This window comes from Artemia sp. Qi Xiang Cuo, chromosome 9 (assembly GCF_049724085.1).
Source record: "Artemia sp. Qi Xiang Cuo chromosome 9, ASM4972408v1, whole genome shotgun sequence".
Taxonomy (NCBI): Eukaryota; Metazoa; Arthropoda; class Branchiopoda; order Anostraca; family Artemiidae; genus Artemia; species Artemia sp. Qi Xiang Cuo.
In genome coordinates this window covers 39,785,881-39,809,582 of record NC_142802.1, presented here as the reverse complement: position 1 = coordinate 39,809,582, position 23,702 = coordinate 39,785,881, and the positions used below count along the sequence as shown (strand labels likewise).

Below are 23,702 nucleotides of genomic sequence, written 5' to 3'. Positions count from 1 at the left end.
GTCGTTCTTAAAGAATCGGGACAAAACTCAAATTTTTGCGTATAGAGCGAGGTATTGAGGAGGGGACAACCTCCCTAATATACAAAATAATTTCTGTTTGTTTTAAGTTTTAATGTTGCTCCTAACTTTCGGTTGATAAAACTTGTTTTTTTTTTATATTTCTGAAAAAATGCCGGGAAATCAAGCTACCCTCCGTGGAAAATTCCCTCCTCAACCCAGCTGGAGAATACCACCCGGACAATTTTATTCTCGCTGAAAATCCTCTAGGGAAATTTCTCGCGGACGTTTACAAAGCATGAAATCCCTCTCTTTGAAATTATTTCCTGGAAATACCACCACCGCCTGTGTATTATTTTATGTCAAAACTCAATTCATAGATCTTCATTTTCTCCGAAAAAAGAAGAACAACCGGTTTCTGAACTTATAATCTCGCGATTTACAGGCAAACGCTGCATCACAAGGCTATGAGCTATATACGTCAGTTACGAATACTGTACTGTATGTGGATAATATAGGTACATTTCACAACTTACAACCCTTTCTCCAGGGGGCTGTGGGGGTCAAGCTATCCTCAAAGGCATATTTATTGGACCAAACAGCAGTTCTGAACAAAATAGCTATCTCAAAATTTTGATGAGACGATATTTTTTTTGGGGGGGGGGGGGGGGAGGCTCGGGGGGATAGCAACCCCCCACCCCCATCTTTTAGGTCACTTAAACTTAAAGGGCACTAAAACTTTTAATTTCCGTTCGAATGAGCCCTCTTCCGATCTTCTAGAACCATTGGTTCAATACTATTACCCCCTGAAAAAAAACACAAAAAAAACAAATACACATCCGTGATCCACAAATACAAAAATTCCGTGTTTTTGTAGATAGAAGCTTGAAACCCCTAAAGTAGGGTTTTCTAATACGCTGAATCTTATGGTGTGGTTTTCGTTAAAATTCCTTGACTTTTAGGCGATGTTTCCCACATTTGTCAAAAATAAGATAAATTTTCTGAGGCTCGTAGCTTTTGATGGGTAACACTAAACTTAATGAATCTTATACATTTGGAATTAGTATAAAAAACCCAATTCTTTCGATGTATCAATTGATATAAATTCCATATCATAGATTCCATTACTATTGAACCGCGTCGCTCCTTATTACAGTTCGTTAACACAGACTGTTTGATAACATAACTTAAATAATACCTTAAAGGTACATATTTTCACATAGGAATGAAAAGATTGCGTCTTCCACGAAGAAAGATCTAAATTAAACGAAGTTTTTCAACAATGCGCGACGAAATGGAAGTCCATAAACATTCGGTCGTCAAGCCTTTATTATTGCACATAGAAAAAAGGGCACAAAATAACATCTTACTTTCAGATAGGTCATAACACTCTCTTCGCTGTCTGAGCAAATAAATGACAAGCAATACAGCATACAATGTCAGCAAACCCGTGGAAGTGTACCAGATAGCTACGTTTCCTAATAGCTGAATTTGTGCCTGAAAAAAAAAACAACGGATTTAGCTAACGAAAATACAACATTGGCAATTGGGCAATAGGGCCTCCATACCGATCGATTTTACCTCACTGATCAGAGCTGGCTCTGTAGTTATTTCGCTTTACAACATTTTTGGTCTACCTCCTATCATTGCCAGAAGTGCCCAATTTTGACTGAGCGGATAACTCAAGATAACAACCTTTATTGTAGGGATGCCATAAAGATACATACCTGAGACCTACAGGACGAATTCTGAGAAAAAGCGAGTTTACGAAAAAAAATTGTTTTGAGGCTGGAGTCTTTTGAAGTCACGGTAAAAGGAAAATCAGGTAGAAGAAGTTTATTAGAGAAACTTATTTTTAGAATCAATTGCAAAGCTAATACTTTTACCGTAACTTTTTCAGTTATAATTTCAGAATTTTTGGATTTAACCCGAGTTAGCCCGAAAACACACCCAACGATAAATACCTGCTAAACTAAGATTAATAGCTATTGTTTAGGATGAGATCAATGCCCATTGAGGTTATCCAGCCACCCTGTCAGGTTGATCTTTTTTACTTAGACATCTTGTTTATTTTGTTACGTTTGAATGACATTATTTCGAGAAATTGCAATTGTAATCTGGGTAACGCAGTCGGTAGAAGTTCTTTACTTTTCTGAGTATTTGTAAGTGTCCCTCAGCTTAAGGTTTTAACTCTGATTGACTCTCGAGTAACCCTTCCCAATTATTATCCCCAATTCTTATATTACTTTTCGCTATCAGAGAACATTTCTGTCAACACATGTCCATTACTTTAAATATTTAGTGTTAACAATATTTAATGCCAATACCCTGAACCAATCTTATAAATAGTAGAGTTGGCCAGGCTTAGCTCCATTGCATAGCTTTCATAGCTCCAAGGTTATTCATATTTAGCCCGTAAATTCTGGAAAAATCAAGAGTTAATCAGGGTAGAAACTAAAACGCAACCTTTAAAGTTAATCTGAGCTATTTGCAGTGGCGACAACAGAGAATATATTAGGGCACAAAAGAGATAAAAAAAAGAACATAATCCTTTTTGCAATGTATTAAAGAGTTACTTAATTTTAAAATACATTGCATACTCATCAATTGTCTACAACCGTAGAACAGTTGAGCGAGACCATCCAAAATCCTAATACATTCCTTGCTATAAATAATTTAGAAAATTTTTTGTCTTTTGGGCAATTTTAAACAGAAATGGGTATAGCCTATCTAGCTATTTCAAGAATTTACGAATAGAGAGAGAGAGAGTAATTATGATGACCCACATACGCCTTAACGCCAAACGCCTTAACGTTTTGCTGGATTGAACACGAAGAACCTGAAAACGGTTTTTGTCGAACCCGCTCAAAATACGCTTCAAACCCGGTACCTGAAAAGACAACTCTAAATTCCATTTTTTTGCAGCGACTGCAGTGTTTTTACGTTGCATGGAAAAGTTGGTGAGAGTTGAATGAATCAGGTAACTTCATTCGTTTCAAGACTTTTAATTCTTAACTATGGTGTTAAAATGCGAGAAAATTCAAAGTAAATTGTTCTATACTCATGTTAATCCTAAGCTCAAGTTGGAACTAAGACATCGTTCATGATATAAATTAAATTAGGTAAGTCATAAAACGCCATGTATCACAATAAAATATTCTTGGAATAGATGTCACTCATAGCTCTTGTGAAACACAAGTATATCCCAGAAAAAGTAAGATGAGGCTATAAAATTTAAGAAAAGTTATAATCTGATCTAACAAAGTTTTAAATTTTTACACATAAACTTTTCAGTAAGTTCTGATTCCTTAGTCTGTAAGCTTTCCCATAACCCAAGCAGTACAAATATAATTCATTTAGCTTGTTAAAATAACTTTTAATTACAATTGACTCTTGTTGCTCTAAATTAAAAAATATGTCATGATCAAACTAATATTTCGTAACTCCAATCCAGATAAACATCAGGGCCCCAACGAGTACTTGAATTTAGAATCCACACATAGAACGAATATGTGTAATTGTTGTTTATTATTTTTATGCTGAACATTTTCCTTACTTAAGCCGTAAGCCAAATTTTTAAAATTGATCAAAAATCAGCATCAACGTATATGGCGTTCTTGAACGTTGCGTTAAAAATAAAATCAATGACAAGAAATATCTTGGGCATTATTCAATAATTCTTTAGAAGTCAATAGTGATAAGTACGTACTAAAATGTACTAAACACATTGTGTTTATTAAAACCTCTAAGGAAATGCCAAGATACAGCTAGTAAATTTTTCCCAACAGATGAATGACATATCAAAACTAACAATACAGTTTCTTTCAAAATTTTTGCCGTTGGTTATTTTACGTGCTTCGCTACGTACTTTGCTGAGTTTCAAGGAGGCACACTTGTGCCTCTTTAAAGAGGCGACCCACCACAATGTTAAGCGATTTCCGGTCCAAGCTGTGGAAGAGAGACGGCGGTGATCGCATTTTGTAGCCTAAGCTCAAACTAAAAAACATACAAAATTTTACTCCTCGCTGACTTTGTCATCATGGGGCAAAGGGGGCCGGCAGTGTCAACCCACCCGTCAAAGACCCACGGTTAAGTTGTCCAATTAAAGTGAAATTTAGAGGATAAAGTTTTCAAGAGCCTAGGAGCTGATTTTTAAAAATTAAGCTCAACCTTATTACTGTTTTCCAAAAACCAAATATATCTACTAAATGCTCATCATGTTATTTTTTGTTAGCCACGCCTACAGGCCAGAGTTGGCAACGGATCCGGGTGAATGAGGACTCATTCGAACCGGAATTCGACCTGTTAGGGCCTTTTGATATTTTCAGACCGAAAAAATTATCCCCCGAATTTACATTTACGAAAAACCTCGTTTTCCTATAAGAGCCCATGTTAATTTTTCCCACCACAGTTCCCCTTTAACGTTGTCCGATCGGACTGAAATTTAGAGGATAAGCTTTCCTGGGGCCTAGAGCTTATACTCAAAATTTCAGCTCAATCCGATCACTCCTTCCCTGTTTTCCAAAAACCAAATATAGCCACTTATTTTTTTTTTATCAGCCACGTCTCTGATAGTACAGTCTCTTAATAAGTCTCTGATAGTACAGTGGTCACTATTTCTGTCTATCATGCGGAAGACCCGGATTTGATTCCCTGTCAGAGTAAATTTTTTATATATTGAATTTAAAGTAGTATCTCTTAAATTTAAAGTTTAAAAAAGAAACTCAGTTTCTTTTTTAAATCCAATCTATTAAATCCTTCGACTCAACAGGCGTCTCCAGAAGAATATCACAGTCGGCCTTCAGCTTACAGGTAAGTCTCCAGTGTTTTGATAACATTCCGTATACCCGCATGCTCGAAGAAAAGTTGAAAAAAGAAAATCTTACTGTGCATTTGATTTGAGTATTCAGGAATTAAAAGCCTTAACATAAGAATCTTCAAAAGCGGGCGGTGTGGGGGGCGGCAGCCCCCCCACTTTAACTCCTGACACGATCAGCTAACAGTTAGTCAAGCAATAATAAGTAACAAACTGTACAAAAACGTGCAGAAATTATTTGAAAAAAACTACGTTTTCTAAAGAGTTAAAGAGGCTGAGTCACAAGTTCGAACCTTAAAACGTACAGGGGTTAGAGGGTACGATGGGGGGCTGCCGCCCCCCAAACCCCCCGCTTTTGCAGCCTCATGTGTTAAGATTTTTATTTAGGGGGGGTGCCGCCCCCCTCAGTCCTTGCTTTTTGCCTAGCAAAGAAAAACTATTAAACACAAAGAGAGTCTGCTTTAATTTTTAAACTAAAGGGCATACTATTTCATCTCGACTAGAAACTGTACCAAGTCTTTTTGCTGGTTTTTTTTACAGGAGATTTTTCCCTAACCGATCACAATCGTGATGAACTTGGTACGACCAACTGATTGCAGGCTACAGGACTTAAAAAGCGATCACAAGCGATCACAAATGTGATGAACTTGGTACGACCAACTGATTGCAAGCTACAGGACTTAAAAAACCTTAACAAAAGAAGCTGCAAAAGCGCGGGGTTTGGGGGGCGGCAACCCCCCAACTGTACCTCCTAATCCCTGTACGTTTTAAGGTTAGAACTTGTGACTCAGCCTCTTTAACTATTTAGAAAACGTAGTTTTTTTTCAAATAATCTTAGGATGAAATCCATAAAAACTATCCATATAGAATTACAAAACACAACGTTGGCTATTACCTGATTTCAACTCAGCTACTAATGTCGTTGAATACCTCAACCACAGAAATATTAATTTTATCGAAACCACTGATCACTTTTAAGTGCCTATTTACCGCTTTAAAGTGATTCTTTAAGATCAAACATTATGACAGGGCCTTCACCAAAGCGTTTCTATTGCCACAATCAAACACTCGATCATACTCAATAAACTCGGTTCTAAAGGTGTGGCTGATAATATAGACACTTTCTTAATTATTAATTTCACCCTGAAAATTTAGGTAGTGTTCTGTTATAGCGCCTACGTTAAGTTCTTTATCTAAGTAAAACCTGTTTCTCCCAGTAATCCTAATGGAATATCACAGAATATGATGAAAATATAATACTTCAGAAACTTTACAATACTTTAGAAACAAATTTGGGCTACATATTTGGACATTAGGGGGGCGGGGGTAAAGTATAGCCGGTCTGCATGCAAAATGTGTTAGGTACTCGTGTAATCTGCATATAATGAAGTAAGAATTGTTTTCTAACTTCACACCGTCTAAATACTTTATCCTCCCCCACCCCCTAACGTGCAAATATATAGCCCTAATTATATATTTCCCATCTATTCTGTCTCTTGTCTTTGTGTTGTCTCGCACTGAGCTGAAAGGAACTGCCGAAGAAACCAGTTCTACAGTGCGTCAATGGATGAAGAACTTAGCATAGACGATATAAGACAACAGTAACAAAATTTGGCCAGTATTTTCCAGTTCAAATCTTCCCTTTCATAAGACCACACTCCCTCGTCTTAAATCTCTACACATAGTCAAGCACAGTCTCTTTAGTCTAAGCAATGCAAGAACTGCTTAATATCGTACTGAGCAACTTGCCTCACCACGAAATCAAGCTGCTGAATCTATAATTTTTTAAAAACACTCATCACTCATTTTTTATAAAATGGTTTAATTAAAATATGTATTTCCCCTTTGCCTGAAATCCTATTCATAATTCAGTATCAGTATCTAAAATTCGTAACCACTATATTTCAAAACTTATATATGATCAGGACCTGCAGCCTTATTATTTTTCAATTGTACTAAATAATAATAATAATAAAAAAATAAACAACTTTTTCTTCCCTTCAAAATTACCAAATATGATCTCGCTGCATTCTATATCCTTTCCTACAAATTTAAAACGATTTAACCTATTCTCCAGATGTTCATCTCATAATTCTCTCCATCACTTTAACACATAACAGCTTAACACTCTCTATCATTAATTGAGTCCTTATTGCTAGCTTTACCTGGGACTAGGGATGACAGATTACTCCCCTGAAATTTCTTGAAGTACACAGGCATCAAAACAAAAATGCTTTACTCCCCCCCCCCCCCCCGGACACATTTTAGGTCTATTCATACCTAAAAACTGTGATTTTCTAATACTTTCTTTTTGTTGTTACATAATTACAACAAAGTTTTTAAGACAATATCACACACATTTTCTTCAGTGTTGCCATGTTGAACCCAGAAAACAAATAAGCAAAATTAATTAGTTGTATTTGACAGCGCTTTTCGTCCATAAAATCCGAACATGAAGAATATATTGATTTCCACAGGCAACTATAATATGGTTTTATTCATTTTTTGTTGTCGTATTTGTTATTTAACTTTGTCGTATTTGTAAAAACCCTCGGTATTAGTACTTTTAGCGCTAAAAAGAGTAAGTTTAATAAAATATGTCTGTGTCTATAGAAAGCTACAGCTTCTTAAGCTATTTGATGCCATGTGGTTTTAGCTTATGTATTGGTGATTCTCCACCCGCTTTTTTTTTAATTTGCGACCAGCTACTAACAAAATCTGCATAACTGCACATGGAGGTTTGTTCGTTAGAAATTGGATTCCCGAACTGTTCCTAATTTTTTAAGGTATATGTGGTTGTGATAGTTTCCACTTAACCAATTCATACAATCAGATATTAAGTTCCCTGTTCTCGGTACTTCAGCAGGTCAATAGAGTATCTTGCTATGGATGGCTAAGATCTTATTATGCCATCTAGCTGCATGCAAAAGATCCATAACAACTTCAACAATAGTCTCCTTGTCTCATCCTCTTAATTTATGCTTTAATGTCTTCTCCATTTCCCTTAATTTTCCCTTGTTTTCGTAAAATCTATAACTCATGAACCTCTCATACGAAATTTTTCTCTTCTTTGAACAAGCTTTTTTCAATTTTTTTACTTGGAAGCTTTAAAAACTTTTACGGTGATATTCCTAGCTGCTTTTCTCAATTTTCTTCATAAAACACGGTCTGCAACTCTACAGAATAATTTCCTAAAATTGTCCTATCTATCTCCTAAATTATCAAATTCTATTCTTTCCGATTTCATATAAAACTCTTTTAGGAATTCCAAATTTCCTCTCAAATACTCATCCTGAAGTCTAGAAGCACCATATACCTGGTAAGCAATCACTCTTCCAGAATGTTAGCTTTAAATTAACTCTAAACATTACTCGATGGCGATCTTTAACTTCAAAATAACTAATAGATTCCTAAACATCTCTAATCTCCGGTATCAATCCAGCCAGTTTTCGATCTATAATACCATAAAGAAAAAACCTTACTCGTCTTAAATTATTCGCATACCATATTAGATTAGGGTCACTTATGACAAAGCACTAGATGGGCTATAACTGGAATTTATTTAAAAAAAATGTTGTCCCAAAAGTATTTCAAAGAAGGGTGGAAAGCAATGCTGGAACCTAAAAAGATCAGAAAAAAGGACCCTATGGATCTTTTTGCTAAAAGAATCGCCCGTAAGTCCAATTTCAAGAAGCTCCTAGAAACGATTAAGGTCAAAATGTTTGTTGAATAGCTTACGTTTGAAGTAGGTGATATCCAATAGGCTATTCCTCTGTTTAAAAGGAGCCATTCCCAGGGACTTGATGTGTACATGTGATTTGGAACATTTTCATTGGTAATGAAAAGCATTCGGATTTGGAGTTCTAAAAACTTTTCAATGAAGTTCAATTTGACTGGCTCGAGCGGGATGAAATCTGTATTCATTAATTCTCGCTGCAAGTCCTCTTTTTCTTCATCTAAAAAAATAATTCATCTCTAAAACATACACAAGAGCAACAAGTCAAAAGGGAAATAAACATTTTCAACACAAATCCTTTTTAATGAAGGTAACACTAGCGGTAAAAACTTTATTGTAATCAGACCAAAATAAAAATTTGTGCTCACTTACAAAAGCCTTACAAATAAAGGTAGTACGGATATATAACCTGAAAGTAAAGCCTAATGGGGAAACCATCGTGATTTTTGGAATGACACATCCTACAAAATACTCTGAGTAACATTGATCCGTTATATTTCCTCATCATTCATGATAAAACATATTGTATGCAAAAACGTTATATCTGCATAAAATCAGGCGATAGACCTATGCGTTGCACATTAGATGGTGAAAAGAAAGCTGTATTACAATTCCACTAAAAAAATGAGGGCCAAAAGCATTTTCAAAACGAAAAAGAATTGAAGAACCATAAGAAAAAAGAGAAAGAAGTTGACAGGAAAAAGGTCCGAGCTACCGACCTTAGTGAGAGAAGCAAGGTGATGTCAGGCTATATTTGTTGAGTCCTAAAACCAAGCCCTGTTATCTGTGAGGACTGACGCCCCGAACTGCCGAGCGTATCTTCCTGTATTTTTAGGTAAATTAATGAATCTAAACTATATCAATAAAAATTGCATGTGCACACCTGTTCTCATATGTTTTATATATGAGATCATATATGTTAGTAAGGGAATGCAATACTGAAGTATCGTTATAAGAAAAACAAAGACACGTATATGCAATAAATACCTATACAAACTTTGCAATAGATACAATTATGTACATAAGATACTTCTGCCCAATTTTGGTTGAAAACTGATAACCCCTTCGGCTAAATTTCTTGACCACAAAAATTGAAATCTTTCCCCTTTCCCTCCATATCTACGGTCGTACAGGGTTGATATTTCCAAAAGCATAACCAGGACACTAGCTCATTTTTATCAACAAGGTTTGGTTGAGACCCAACAATCTTTGCTTATATACGTCCTGATAAACCGAATTTAGGAGCCACGTCTCCTCCCTCTGTATAGGATGGATAGTGTTCAAAAGACCTAACTGAGACGCTTACTCTTACCTCTCATAAAGTTTGGCTGAGATTCCACAGCCCGTTTTGCTGGACGTTCTGATGGCAAAAATTTGGACCCCCCCCCCCCAAACACAAAGGCTGAATCAGACATGGACCACCAAAAAGTAAAACTAGGGCAATTACTTTAACCTTGAATCAAAATGAGATCCAACATCCTCTTCTACTAGATGTCCTGATGACAGAGGTTAGGGACACCTTGCATACCCCCAGAGATTGGGTAAGATCCTGAAAGATGCAACAGGATGACCCTAGTTCCCACCAAGTTCGGTTACGATCATAGTATTCCTTGTGGTACATGTCGAGATAACGAGAATTCCGTGACCCCCCCCCCCACGTCTACAGCAGAGGTCAGAGTGTGCCCATAGAGCCCCAATGCACAATTAAGGCACTCGGTTTTACTTCCTGTCAAGACTGGTTAAGATGTAATAGTCCCTTTTGTTAGATATTTAAATGACAAGATTACAGAAAACCCATCTGTCTTCCTTCAAACCTATGAATCATATCGCAACAATACTTACTTGAGTCAACTTGTGGGTCCGAGCCTTAAACGCATACCCGATTTCATTAAACTCGATCAAAATCGAATATTTATAAAAGAAAAAAAAAATAATTTGGAATTTGGGCTTTCAAGATCGATCTTTCTGGAATTATCCCCTAAAATTCAAGGAAAGATGCAGAATTTTCTGTTACCAGATTCGAATAGAAAATCTTTATTCTACACAAGCCTGGCGTCCCATTATCCCTAAGAACATTACTGACAGTTTCGTTTAGCTTCTTGTTTTTACTATTTAGACAGCTACAAAATAAAGAAAAAAAATCCTTTTTTTCTAGAAAGTTACTAGACATTTGCAACCTTCAGAAGACTTTTTCTTCTCAATTTCATGATCCTTTCAAGAAAGAACTTTAACATACATATATTTTAACATTACCCAGCTGTAGATCGCGGATCAAAAAGAAAAAAAGGAAAGCAGCAAGCTTCCGAGAGAGCATGAGAAATTTTAACGAATGTTATTTTGTCAGAGAATCAATAAAACAAGCATAGCTTAAATATGTCATACAACAAAGGTAGCCTAATTATATTCTGGTTTATAAGGATTTATTGCATAGTAATTGTATTTATTGAATGTATTAATTGGATTTATTGTATATGTAACCAAGGATTTTATTTCCATTGAATGGTACATTCAAGTATGTTGGATAAACGGTCTATCCGCCTGTTCAGGAGTTTCTTTGCCTGGAAAAAAAAACGTTCACCGTTTTAGTTTGATAGAAAAAATGTCTAGATAAACGGTTATCAGTCCTATTTTTACATTCATGTAAAACACTTCTTTGTTGAAGAGAAAAAAAATATCAAAAATAATTCATATATACCCTGTGTATTTGCATAAATTTGCATTAATTAGTGTAGAAAATGTATTGTATGCAGTAATTAAGTAAAAATGAAAAAAAATATATGGTTGTATCCTTCAAGAAAAATTTTAAATTGAAATTATCAAGTATTTTGCAGTAGGTTGCATCAAGACATGGCTAATTGTAGATAGAAAGAGAAAAGCCAAGACAGATAGCCCAATTAATTGAGAGGCAAATGTTTAAATGGCTGCGGCACGGGTAAATGGCGGGAGCAAGTATGACTCTCTTATTGGACACATACTGTCTAATAGGAACAATCCAACTCGTTTTTTACACAAGGAGGAACCATTTCTGGACTTGACAAATTCAGTGCCTGGCCATGTAGCTGGATATTGCCAGTGTTATGTTAGCCTTTAAAGTCAATTAATTAAAAAAAAAACTTTCCCCTAAAAAGGAGTTTTTCAAAGAAAAATGAAGAGCCATTATAAGCTAAATACTAGCAGAAGTGAATTCCCATCATGACTTATATAAACAATGCAATATCCGCCATCCTCAACAGCAACTTTTATTCTGATTTCAAATATCTCACCATTAAAGTGTGAACACAACTATGTTTTTTCATGACCATTTTTTACAGGCTACAAGACTGTTTTACCAGCATGTCTGAAACTGCCACAAGGAATCTTACCTTTGGTTTCATTTAAATTCAAAAGGTGGAGGACCAAGTGGACATTGGTAAAATATTTCAGTAACAGATAAATAAAGGGAATTACTCACTACGTGTGTAACGATGCTCTTCAACATTCCAATTATTGTCTTTATTGCTTAATTGTATATCACCAACAACTTCCTGTTGATGAAAACCCCAGTCTGGTAAAGTGCGGCCAGAATATGAAAGGGCAGCACTTGTGTTTACATGCACAAGGCGAACCTGGAAATGGAATAGAAAGAGTAAGCAAATAATCAGATCATATAATAATTCAAGACCTATAAAACATATATATTTTGTCAATATTCCATAAGATTCGGGAAAAAAAAATCTTCCTTTATTTGATTTGTTGTTTAAGTAGTGCCATAAATGAAATGATAGTTAAGATCTTTTAGTAGCCTGTCGAGAAGGGGTGGGGGAGGGGTACTGTTTTGTTTTATTTGTGTATAAAAATACATGTCCGATGATGGAGTTGGCCTAACAAGCCGATAGCTTCCTCACATTTTTTTTTTGGTAAATTTATGAGCAATAAAGCGATGCTACTGAAAAAGAATCGTAAATATGAATCATAAACAGAAATATAAGCAGTACCGTATCTACGAGTCCCAAGCTATAAAATAGGAAATTATTTTGAGCGCACTTTTCCTCCAAAACTCAATTCATCTTAATTCTACGTTCTAAAATATTCTCAATATTGACAAACAGTCTCCCATAACTCCCAGAACTATCCACATTTTAGTCAAGCTTCCCACGGGTAAAAGAAATCACAGCATAAATTAACAAGAAATCTCCAGACTAGGAAAAAATTGCGCTTTTTGAAAAGAATAAGCAAGCTTTCTGAAACGCTTCCGTCAGTTTTTATTTTGCACTTTAGCTTTTTATTTTAATGTAACTCATTTTAATTTCAAGTTTAATTTAAACGAAAGGATCATATATCCAAAAACCTTTAATCAGACAGAGAAAACAGATTTTGTACAAATACTCGTTCAAATTACTATTAATAAAATATTACTAGGAAGAGCCAAGAAAACAAGTGATGAGTGAGTGTTAGTAACAGACAAAAGACTAGAACTGATGGCAATTTTTCACTCGGAATTTGAGGCAAAGAGAATTAGGAAACAGAGAATTAGTTCTTAGTTAGCCATCATATATAAAACATATCCACCTTATCGGGCCTCGACGACCCCCTTAAAATCCTGATACAATGACTCACCGTGCTCATTACTTACTGCACAATGGATTTTTGGAGTCAGCAAGATCTAAAAAATTGAATTTGATGAATGCGTTGCAACCAAGCCTTTTCTGGCTCTTCAAAATTTGGTTCTCCTTTGCAACACATTCCTGTGTACGACTGATTTTACTTAGGTTGAAGCCCTTAAATACTGTCTAAATTAAAATGTGTCGCCCAATGAAATAAACAACTAACAGTTAAGTGTTTAGCTTAAGGAAATAAAATTCACACGGAAAGATAAAAAAAAAGAATCTAGCAACGAAAAAGATAAACAGACCACTTCAGAAACGTACCACAACTGACTTATTGGGTGTTTGGGACACTTTTAGTTTGTTTCTCAGCGTTCTCTTGCGATTAAAGAACCCATCTTGAATTCTGCTCAAACACGGCTCTGTCCAAAAAGCAATTGACATCCCTTCCATGTTCTAGGCATTTATTTTGAATATGAGAACATTTTAGAATTATCAGCATTAAGAGCCTAGAGACAAGAGGCGGAAACATAAAATCTAAGATGACTTTGGTTTGTGGACAAATCAAAGTTTGTATTTAATAACGGTTTGTGGATTCCATCCTGAAATTTGGACTTTCTGTGTCGTTCTACAAGCCATCTTCACCTACTACTTCAGCCTAAATTGACCCTATTTTTAACATAGCCAATTGGAGTCTGTCTTCATAAATCGTTTAGATAAAAGAAGTCATAAACAAATAAGAAGAACAACAGGGAAATTTTTTATACAAGACAGTGGAACGCAACTTTAAATGAATATTTCGCCTCTATATCCAAGGGCCGTCCTCAGCAAAACAGACGAAGAGAATAAAAACACTATAAAAGAAACTTACATTAAAATTCAATCATTAAAACTGTTTAAAAAATTTTTAAAACAGCCCTAATATCATTACTTCAAGGAAATTCAACCAGAACTTTCGTCGCTATTTGTGTTGTATAAAAGAAGTCAAAGCTAGGTTTCCTTCATTAATGATATTTCCTAAAAAAAGTTCCATGTGATGATCTACCTTTGTCCTGAGCAGGATAGCTCAGAAAAGCGCCGGGATATGGTAGGATTTTGTCTTTTCTGGTTATATGTGGAAAAGCCAGATGAAATACTAAGTGCACTTTAGATTACAATGTACAACTAGCCACAGATCAACAACAGTTCATATTCGGTCACTACGCAGGTCAAGCTGCGGAAAGGAAGAAAACTGCCCACCAAACTCCTTGTTTTATACAACAACCAGGAATTTTAAGACTAGGATGACGTGACAAATAACCCCCTTTGCAGGAGATGAAAATCAATTCTAAATTAATACCATTTCTGAAATCTCAAAAGGAATGATATTAAAGTTTTTGGAAACCGTGAGATGGCGTACTGAGATTGATATCTGCTTGGCAATACGAGACCAAGAGTTCGATCTCATCTGCAGTAACCCACCGCAGGGTCCACAGTTCAGTGCCGGTGATTATGCCAAAGCGTCTCCATAGTAATCCAAACAAGAAGAAGAAGAAGAAAGGATATTAAAGATTAAGCTTTAGCAATTTGATGAGTTTTATTGAGAAACAAACATCAGCTATAGTGACATGTCAAAAGGGCAAACTTATCTAGAAAAATAATTTTAAATTTAATCTCATTTTTAAAAACCTGAAAAAAGAAAAATTTTAAAGCATCACAAATTATGGATTAAGAATGATCTTACATTAGATTCAAGAGCATGCCAAATATCTCCAACTTCATTTTTATTGACAATGTCGACACGCCACAAAATTTGTGGATCCATAGACACATTATAATTGATGTAACAGCTGATCTCCTGAAAGGAAAGAAATATTCTATCACAACCAGAAATGCTCACAAGAATAAGGGCTGAAAATAACTCGTGAACTTAAGCAAGATAAAGGCACACATTCAAAAGTTCCAATTTTACAGGAGAGCAAGGAATAGTTCAGAAGCATTCGTCCTTGGGATCTTAATACGGTCAGGCCCGTTTTGACATTTTCTCGAAGTCAAAATAATGAAGATCAACTAAACTTAAAAAAAAACGAGAAAAAAAAACAACAACAAAAAACAAGGTGTTCGCATTGCATCCTTAGTTTGTCCCTATTAGAATATGGTTATTTGAAGGGATTTAGACAAACGATCCATACGCTTAGATTCGACATGAACATTTTATACAAAGGATGGAGGGTCCAGTTTACCATTTTAGGTAATTTATTCCCTTGCAGCACGAAATAGTCAATTAGTTACACGATTTTTTTCATTAGTAAAATTTTATCATTTTTAATAACAAAACCATTTTTAGGAAGCCAGGATAGGAATATCGATAGTAAATTAATTACTCCCAAACCAAAACTGTACAGGGATACAGTCTTATTGCCTCAGGACAGTTGTAAATACTTATTTGAGGGACCTCATATTAAATAGCATGCTGTGCGAAAGAAATTGGTTCCATCCCAAGATCAAGGATTTCATTGAATGAAAGATTATGATCGTTAGATCTCGTTTCAGGGATGAAAAATGACAGGTTTCCAAAGATCGAGCTTTTTGTTAATCCAGTTGAGGACAAACGAAATGTACGGTCCCAGTACGGCCTACTGTGGTTCCTTCCCACCGTCTAGGGCTATAATGAAAGTATTTTTGGCTGATAGAGTTTGGTTGATAGATTGGTTACCAAAGATCGAGCTTCTTGTTAATCCAGTTGGGGACAAACGAAATGTACGGTCCCAGTACGGCCTACTGTGGCTCCTTCCAACCCGTCTAGGGTTATAATGAAAGAAAGTGTTTTTGGCTGATAGAGTTTAGTTGATAGATGATAGGTTACCGCACTTTTTGGGAATTCAATTGGGGTCAAACGAAATGCGAGACATATTCAAATGGGATGGGAAGAGGTCAAAAAGAAAGATTCGGGCGGGACGCTTTTTTTTGCATCCACACCTTAGAAAATAGTGGTTGTTTTCTGACTTCAGACGGCTCATCCAAGATTTAAAGAGTACATGATCCGCACTGACAACATTAACGAAGAAAAACATAAAAAAACAAACAAACAAAAGAACAAGAGACCTCTGAGTTTGGGACTGTACAAGTCAATACTTTAAAACTTTTTAGGCGGAATTACTAAAACAACCTAAACCTGCACTTCTAAACGAACATGTAAACCCATATCAAGCAGGGCGGGGTTCAGGGTATGAACTCCCTCCTGAAATTTTCGTCCGGCTCATAAAAATAACAAAATTGCATATTGATGCGTTATGTTTTTTTGTCCCCCCCCCCAAAAAAAAAAATTATGGATAAGCCCTTGCCTATAAGATGACTTTAAGCCTATTACTATTTACTGTAATGCTTCCAATTCCGAATCCGGTTGATTTTTGTCCGAGGAACAAAATTGAGTCAACAAAGTAATTCTAATTAGGTTGAGTATCCAATTAGGCGAAAGCTAAAATTCAGTATTTATGAGAGAGGTAATAGGTATAAATACGTAAGCTTCCCCAGATGCATTTAATAGAGTACTAAGAGAAATTCATGAATTAAGACAACTTATGATTGATGAATACAACGAGATTCTATGATACGCATCAAATCAGCAATAAACTCAAATTCCTTTAAAGAATTCAATTCCTTGAATTCAAATGAATTCAACGGGACTTTACATGATTTTAAATTCCTGATCCTGGCATTTTGGGGCACCTTGAATTTTTCAAACTTACGGAAAGTTTAGAAACAGGTACTATTTCAAATATAAGGTAATGCTGCTAGGAAAAACGTAATTGTTACTTAAATAATTGGCAGCATAAAGAACTAAATTTAACGCCAAGGGTCCAACTAGGTTCTTTGCAATCCTAAAACTCAGAAACAGGGCCAAACAGTTCAAAATTTTTTTTTTTTTTTGTTGTTTTTTTTGCCAAGGCTTTTTAACCTAATTCATGTTAGCTTTGGGATGCTGAAACCAAATATGAAATCATTTATTCTGTATAAGCTATTATTTTCTAAATATAATACTATCATCTAACATTAAGTTTGCTGTTAAATCAATCTATATATCAATAAAGTATGATGATATATTAACTAGTTCCTGTATTTTATCTATTAGTAATACGGTTTGCCGCAACTAATTTAAAAAAAAAATTATACTTACAAAACGGACCAAACTGTGTTACTGCGCTACATTTCCAATAAATGTAACTTGAAATCCCCGTATTTCATAGTGCAATTGTAGCATATACCCAATAATAATGTTCATTTCTAGTGCTGCTCTCTGGCGACCAAGTCAAGTTAGTTCCAGAAAGATCCAGGAGGAGTTTAGCATCTGAAGTTGCTTAGTTGGAGAGTTCTTACCGTTGTGGTTAGGTGAATGTGTCTTAGAAGCAACATTTTTGACCAGGATATAGTTTATATATATATATATATATATATATATATATATATATATATATATATATATATATATATATATATAAAAGAAAGAGTCATAGGTTGATGTGTTTTTATTACGGCTTTACTTTAGAATTACAAAATGACTTCTGGTTCAAGTAGAAGAAGTTGTATGAATCATCCAGACAGTTGCTACATATGTGGAGAGTTCACGTTTAAAGGAAACATCAAACATACCTACTAACTTTTTAAAGAAAAACAAACTGTGGGTATTTTGGCGTCAAATTTCGTGACCAGAATAAGACATGGGCACCACCTACAGTCTGCAAGAGCTTTAAGGAAAATTTGCAACACTGGACTACAATGAAAAAACAAAAAATTCTCAAGTTTGGATGGTTTGGAGGGTACCGACAAACCATATTGATGAGTGCTATATCGCTGCCGTAAATGGAATAAATAGAAAAATCGCAGAAAGTCGTATTATCCTGATTTATCCTCTGCAAGACGACCAGTCACTCACGATGGCGCGATACTAATACCAGCATTTCATCAGCTACCACTGAGTGCTCAGTGATGAAGAATACTGCTCTTTTGATGACCCTTCCGATAACAATGAAGGCAGTGACTGAGAAACTTTCATCATTTCTACAACGTTTTAACCAAGAAGAGTTGAATGACCTTGTTAGAGACCTCAACTTGTCAAAGGAAGCTTTAGCATTTTGCTTCTAGATTGCAAGACGAAATTTACTAGAGCAAAGGAACCAAAATCACACTTAACCGTATAAGAGCAAAGAATTTCTTACGCTTTTTCAATCATGAACACAATCCTGTACTCTATGATGCTATTAAAAATCTTCTAGAAGAAATGGGCATTCTAAAATATTATATGAATGACAGGCGCTTATTCGTTGACAGCTCTAAGTGAAGTCTAAAATGCTTTCTTTTGCACCATGGCAACGAATTTGGATCCATACGAATTGCTCACTTGACAAAAATGAAAGGTGAAAACGACACCGTGACCTAAGTTTTGGAGAAAATTTAGCACTCTGAGGACCAGTGAGTGATTCATGTGGACTTGAAGATGGTAATTTTCTTCATGGCCAGCAAAGTGGCTACATGAAATTCCCTTGTTTCTTGAGTGTTCGTGACAGTAGAAACAAGAAAAACCACTGGGTAGAAAAGGAGTGGCTTTAGAGAGACAAAATGATTCTTGGGAAAAAGATACCATTTATGAGCCTTTAGTTGCACGAGAAACAATCATCCTCCCTCCACTGCATATTAAACTAGGCCTAATAAAGTAGTTTGTAAAGGCTCTAGATAAGAATGTATCATGTTTTGCATATATAAGAAAGAAGAGGGCTCATGCGACCACAGAAAACAGTAAAGCTGGGATTTTCGATGGGCAAACAAGACAACTCAGGAAATATCCTGCAGTTGTTGATTCCACGAATGAAGCTAAGCAAAAAGCATGGACATCATTTGCTTAATATTCTTGGGAAACTGCAAAACTAAAAACTATGTTAAGCTGGTAAACGAGATGCTTAAAAGTTTCAGAAATGTTGCAACATTAGCATTGAAGTTCACTATTTATATACCCACTTGAACTGTCTTCCAAAAAATTTAGGCGCCATGAGTGAAGAACAAGGTGAAAGATTTAAGAAAGACATGAAGACTATGGAGGATTGTTACCAAGGAATATGGTGTGCACATATGACGGGAGATTATTGCCGGAGTTGGACAAGAAAATGTTTCAACAAAGTACACTCAATAGTGTCACGTAAAAGAAGCTTTCGTAGTTTCAAGTAGATGTTCTTCTATTATCAACTTCTTAAGATTAACGGATGATTGTGCATTTAGTTTAGTTTCTGTAATGATTTCTATGGTTTTTTGTTTTTTTCCATTGTTTGTAAAATAAAAATAATGTTTTAAAATATATCGTTTATTTTTGCCACATTATACTTAGCTTTCATTTAAAATAGTATATCTTGTGTCGCATCACATTCTTGTACCCTACAAATTTGAGCTCCCAGTCAAGAACTTATACCATATTTGAATTTAGCTCATTAAATGCCTATAAAATCAATCAATCGGCGGCAACAAAATCAGCATTACCCAGTGAATTAATAGAGTCAAATTGTATCTAAGACAAAACTCGATTAGATAATGAAAGACCAACTTTTATTCTTTACTTTGAAAATCCTCTTTAAAAAAAATTATAAACACACTTGGACTCGGAATTGTTTCGGAGCCAAGATTTACTCCAGCTCTATAAGAATATGGTGAGATAAAGGACAATACTAATGCAAAATAAACCAAAAAAGGATACCTGTTTTGTTGCAGTAAGCGGTGCAGCGACATTATGTGTATTTAAAGGTCTTCCACTTAAACCATGTACTAACTGAATAATATCTCCATGTTTTATTCTGTCTAAAGGTGCTGAAACCATGATGTCGTCTCTAAAATTAGGAAATAAACATTAAATGAAGTATAAAATGAGAGCTTAGTTTACAAGAGAAAAAAAAAAATTTAATTAACGCAGACCCTAATTACAGCTTTGTTTTTAGTTCAGCGTTTCTACAGCATACAAATAAGATATTTCGCCTAATTTTTGCCCTGTTTTATTATGTGTTTAAGCGTCGGAATTTCAAGGATCCTCTGATTACCATACACACTTAGACTATATAAACCTACACTGGTACTTCTAGGGAAGAGAGTTGAAAGTGCCAAGTTCCATATGTAGTGTTATAGATACTTTTGAGATTTACCATCAGCATGACTTTTTCAAAGTAGAAGTTGGATTGTTAGGTTAGCAGTTGCTTCGATCTGGCATCAGAGGTTACGCAGGGTCGTGTCTTATCCCCGTTCATATGATTATTTTGATGGTCTTTGCACCAAGGTATCCAGCAACAGCTACGGGGAAATATAGTATGAAACAGGAACGGAAAACTCACCTAGATATGGATTATGCATATGATTTGAATCACCTAGCTGAAAAAAAATTGGGTGCTTTGCATATTTTTAGAAATATCAAGGGTCCAGGGTGCGAGAAAGGGATTGAAAATTAATGGTAAGGATACTAAACACCTTCAATTTGGAACAAATGAGAAGTGAAGAGGTAATGTTAGGCAACGAGAAGATCAACCAGGTGGATAGCTTCATTTACCTATGCAGTATTATTAGTAAGTGTAAATGCAGTGGAAAGGTTTTTTTTTTTTTTTTTTTTTGCATTCGAAAGAGGTTTGGAAGAATAGCAAGATACCTCTTTGCCCTTAGATTAAGATATTAGAAGCCACGGTAACAATAGCTGTCAAGTAAATTTTAAGGAAGATATGCACCAGGACGTCCTCGGATGCAGTGAGAAAAGGTCAAAAGGAAGGATTTAGAGGATAAAGAACTTCATGAAAAGTCCTAAGGACGAGGCTTTGAACAAATTTAAGTGGATGAACGTGTACACCTGTGTTGACCTAAGGCAGTGTGGTGGGATGAGTTGCTAGTAGTAGTAGTTGTATGATACCTGCCTAAAGGGTAGTTTTCACCCTCATCGGGTCAAATCCCAACAGCCAGGTCAACATTTTCTTCTACTTATAGAAAAATTTAGATGAGGGAAAGATTAAGATTATACAGTTTAAGATAAGCATTACACTCAAGATATGAGTTAAATACTTTTTTTTATAGGGTATTTCTGTATGATAGTATGTTCTATTTAGGATTGGTTTTCGTATCTGAACTGCAGAAAAAAATATGCTTTTTTTTCTTGCTTTTTTATACAAGATATTCTCCACACCAATGAAAAACTTTGCTTATTAGGCATAATGCTTATTAGGTTATATGATACATTCAAATAAATTATTTCATAATAAAGATAAAATAAAGACTCTCCTCGTCAAATATTTTAAATGCCTGTAGACATTATCATTAAATATCTTCCCAAAAAGATAGAAAGTTTGTCCGAAAAGAGGCAGATAAAAACACAAAGGAACAATAAAAGAAGATGTACCTTTCTGGTCTCTTGACAATCCACCAGTTGTTAACATCTTTATGTCCGTAACATGTTACTTGTTGTTGATGGGATGATCCACGGCCATCTGAATACCTATAGATGGTCTCGTATTAACAAAAGGAAAACTAATTACAGAATGGACACGATATTGAAGAAAACACATTTAAAAATCTTTAGCGTGGAAAATTTATCAGGGGATGCCATCTGGGTATCAAAGTTTGACGATCTGACGTTCCAACATTTTTTTTAGCCTTATCTGATGTTTGTAAGTTATAATTTTTTTTTCTGATGGAAATATTCCTCCATATAGCCCCTGCGTAGTTATGGGCGAACAAGAGTTAATCATTAATTTATTATCGCTAATTTTTGCTGTAGTTAATCTTAATCACAATATGGGTAAATCTTGGACATATATAGATCCCGATATCTCGCAGTTTTTCTTATTTTCCTCACAACTTTAAATATCCATGGTTCATTTACTATTATTAATAAAAAAAACTTTCCGAAAAATAAGTTTTTCAAAGAAAAGTAAAGGCCTTTTAAACTTAAGCTCAGGAGATATGAATAGCTGTTAAAATTCAAACTCAAAGCGATCAGAAATTACTATTAAAGAATAAATGAAACCCAAAACAAACAGAAATTAAATAAACAATCATAGCAAAAAACATACAACAAGTAATAATATAAATGCATGAATGGATTTTAAAGCAAATAATCCTTAGATTTAATAATGAAAATTAAGCTTCAAACAAAAAAAAATAGTTTGATATTAAAGTATAAATGAAACTTAAAACGAACAGAAATTAAATAAACAATCAATGCGAACAAACATACAATATATATTAATAGAAATGAACAAATAAATCTTAGAACGAGTGAAACTTAAATTGAATATGCAAATCAAGTTTGAATCGAATAAAAATGACTACAAACAAGAGTTTGGGTATCGCCTCACTGCAGAAGCCTAAAACCTACTGCGTCATTGGCGCCTTACTGAAAACTATATGAGTCTTGAACAGTCTTGGAAAGTATGAACAAAATCAAATTGAATATTAGATATATAATGATATTAATTGTTGAAAGATCCATCAGTTCAAGATTTTTTTTTTACTGTAATTTTTATTTTCATTTTCAATGCTGTAAGAACTGGAAAAGAATAAATTTGTAATATAAGAGTAATTCGTTTTCAGTGGAGCGCCAATGACGCAGAAGGTTTTAGATTTTTGCAGTTAAAGAAGGGGGCAGTATCCAAATATTGTTTGTAGTGAAAATATATTTGTCTTGACTAATCTTGAAAAGAACTATTAAATTAAACTGAATATTTGATGTATAATGATATTAATTGCTGAAAGCTCGTCAGTTCAAAATTTTACTGTAATTTTAATATTTATTTTCAGTATTAAGTACAAAAGAAAACATTTGTAATATAATTCGTTTTCAGTAAAGCGCCAATGACGCAGTAGGTTTGAGACTTCTGCAGTGAGGCAATACCCAAACTCTTGTTTGTAGTCATTTTTATTCGATTCAAACTTGATTTGCATATTCAATTTAAGTTTCACTCGTTCTAAGATTTATTTGTTCATTTCTATTAATATATATTGTATGTTTGTTCGCATTGATTGTTTATTTAATTTCTGTTCCTTTGAAGTTTCATTTATACTTTAATAGCAAAATATTTTTTTTCGTTTTAAGCTTGATTTTCATATTCAACCTAAGCATTACTCGCTATAAAATCTATTTATTCATTTATATTATTACTTTTTGTATGTTTTTTGCTATGATTGTTTATTTAATTTCTGTTCGTTTTGGGTTTCATTTATTCTTTAATAGTAATTTCTGGTCGTTTTGAGTTTGAATTTTAACAGGTATTCATATCTCCTGAGCTTAAGTTTAAAATGGCCTTTACTTTTCTTTGAAAAAATTATTTTTCGGAAAGTTTTTTTCTATTAATTTTTGTTCGTTTTCGACTGCGAAAAGTTTCAAGTTTGTATTACGTGGGGGGGGGGAGGTGCTTACTGTCCAATCATTCTTGACTTTAAAAAACGGATCTAGAAATTTAAATTTAAATCGAATGAGGCTTTTTTCAAAATCTATACGATTACCTCTTTGATAAAAACCTTATATATGAACAATAGACACATTGCATAACTTGTGGACAGCGATTGGCAATAATGAATG

The 23,702-nt window shown here is 34.7% G+C and overlaps 1 protein-coding gene across 1 annotated transcript in view; it reads right to left on the bottom strand.

The window, feature by feature from the left end:
• Window positions 1-23,702, bottom strand: part of rt (Protein O-mannosyltransferase rt) — a 66,171-nt gene that overhangs the window by 8,095 nt on the left and 34,374 nt on the right. The window contains exons 9-14 of the mRNA XM_089094548.1: window positions 21,522-21,617; window positions 19,851-19,980; window positions 14,856-14,969; window positions 12,001-12,154; window positions 8,552-8,769; window positions 1,368-1,494 (exon numbers count right to left, since the gene is read on the bottom strand). Of these exons, the coding sequence (XP_088950674.1) occupies window positions 1,368-1,494; window positions 8,552-8,769; window positions 12,001-12,154; window positions 14,856-14,969; window positions 19,851-19,980; window positions 21,522-21,617 (839 nt within the window). The remainder of the gene's footprint in view (window positions 1-1,367; window positions 1,495-8,551; window positions 8,770-12,000; window positions 12,155-14,855; window positions 14,970-19,850; window positions 19,981-21,521; window positions 21,618-23,702) is intronic.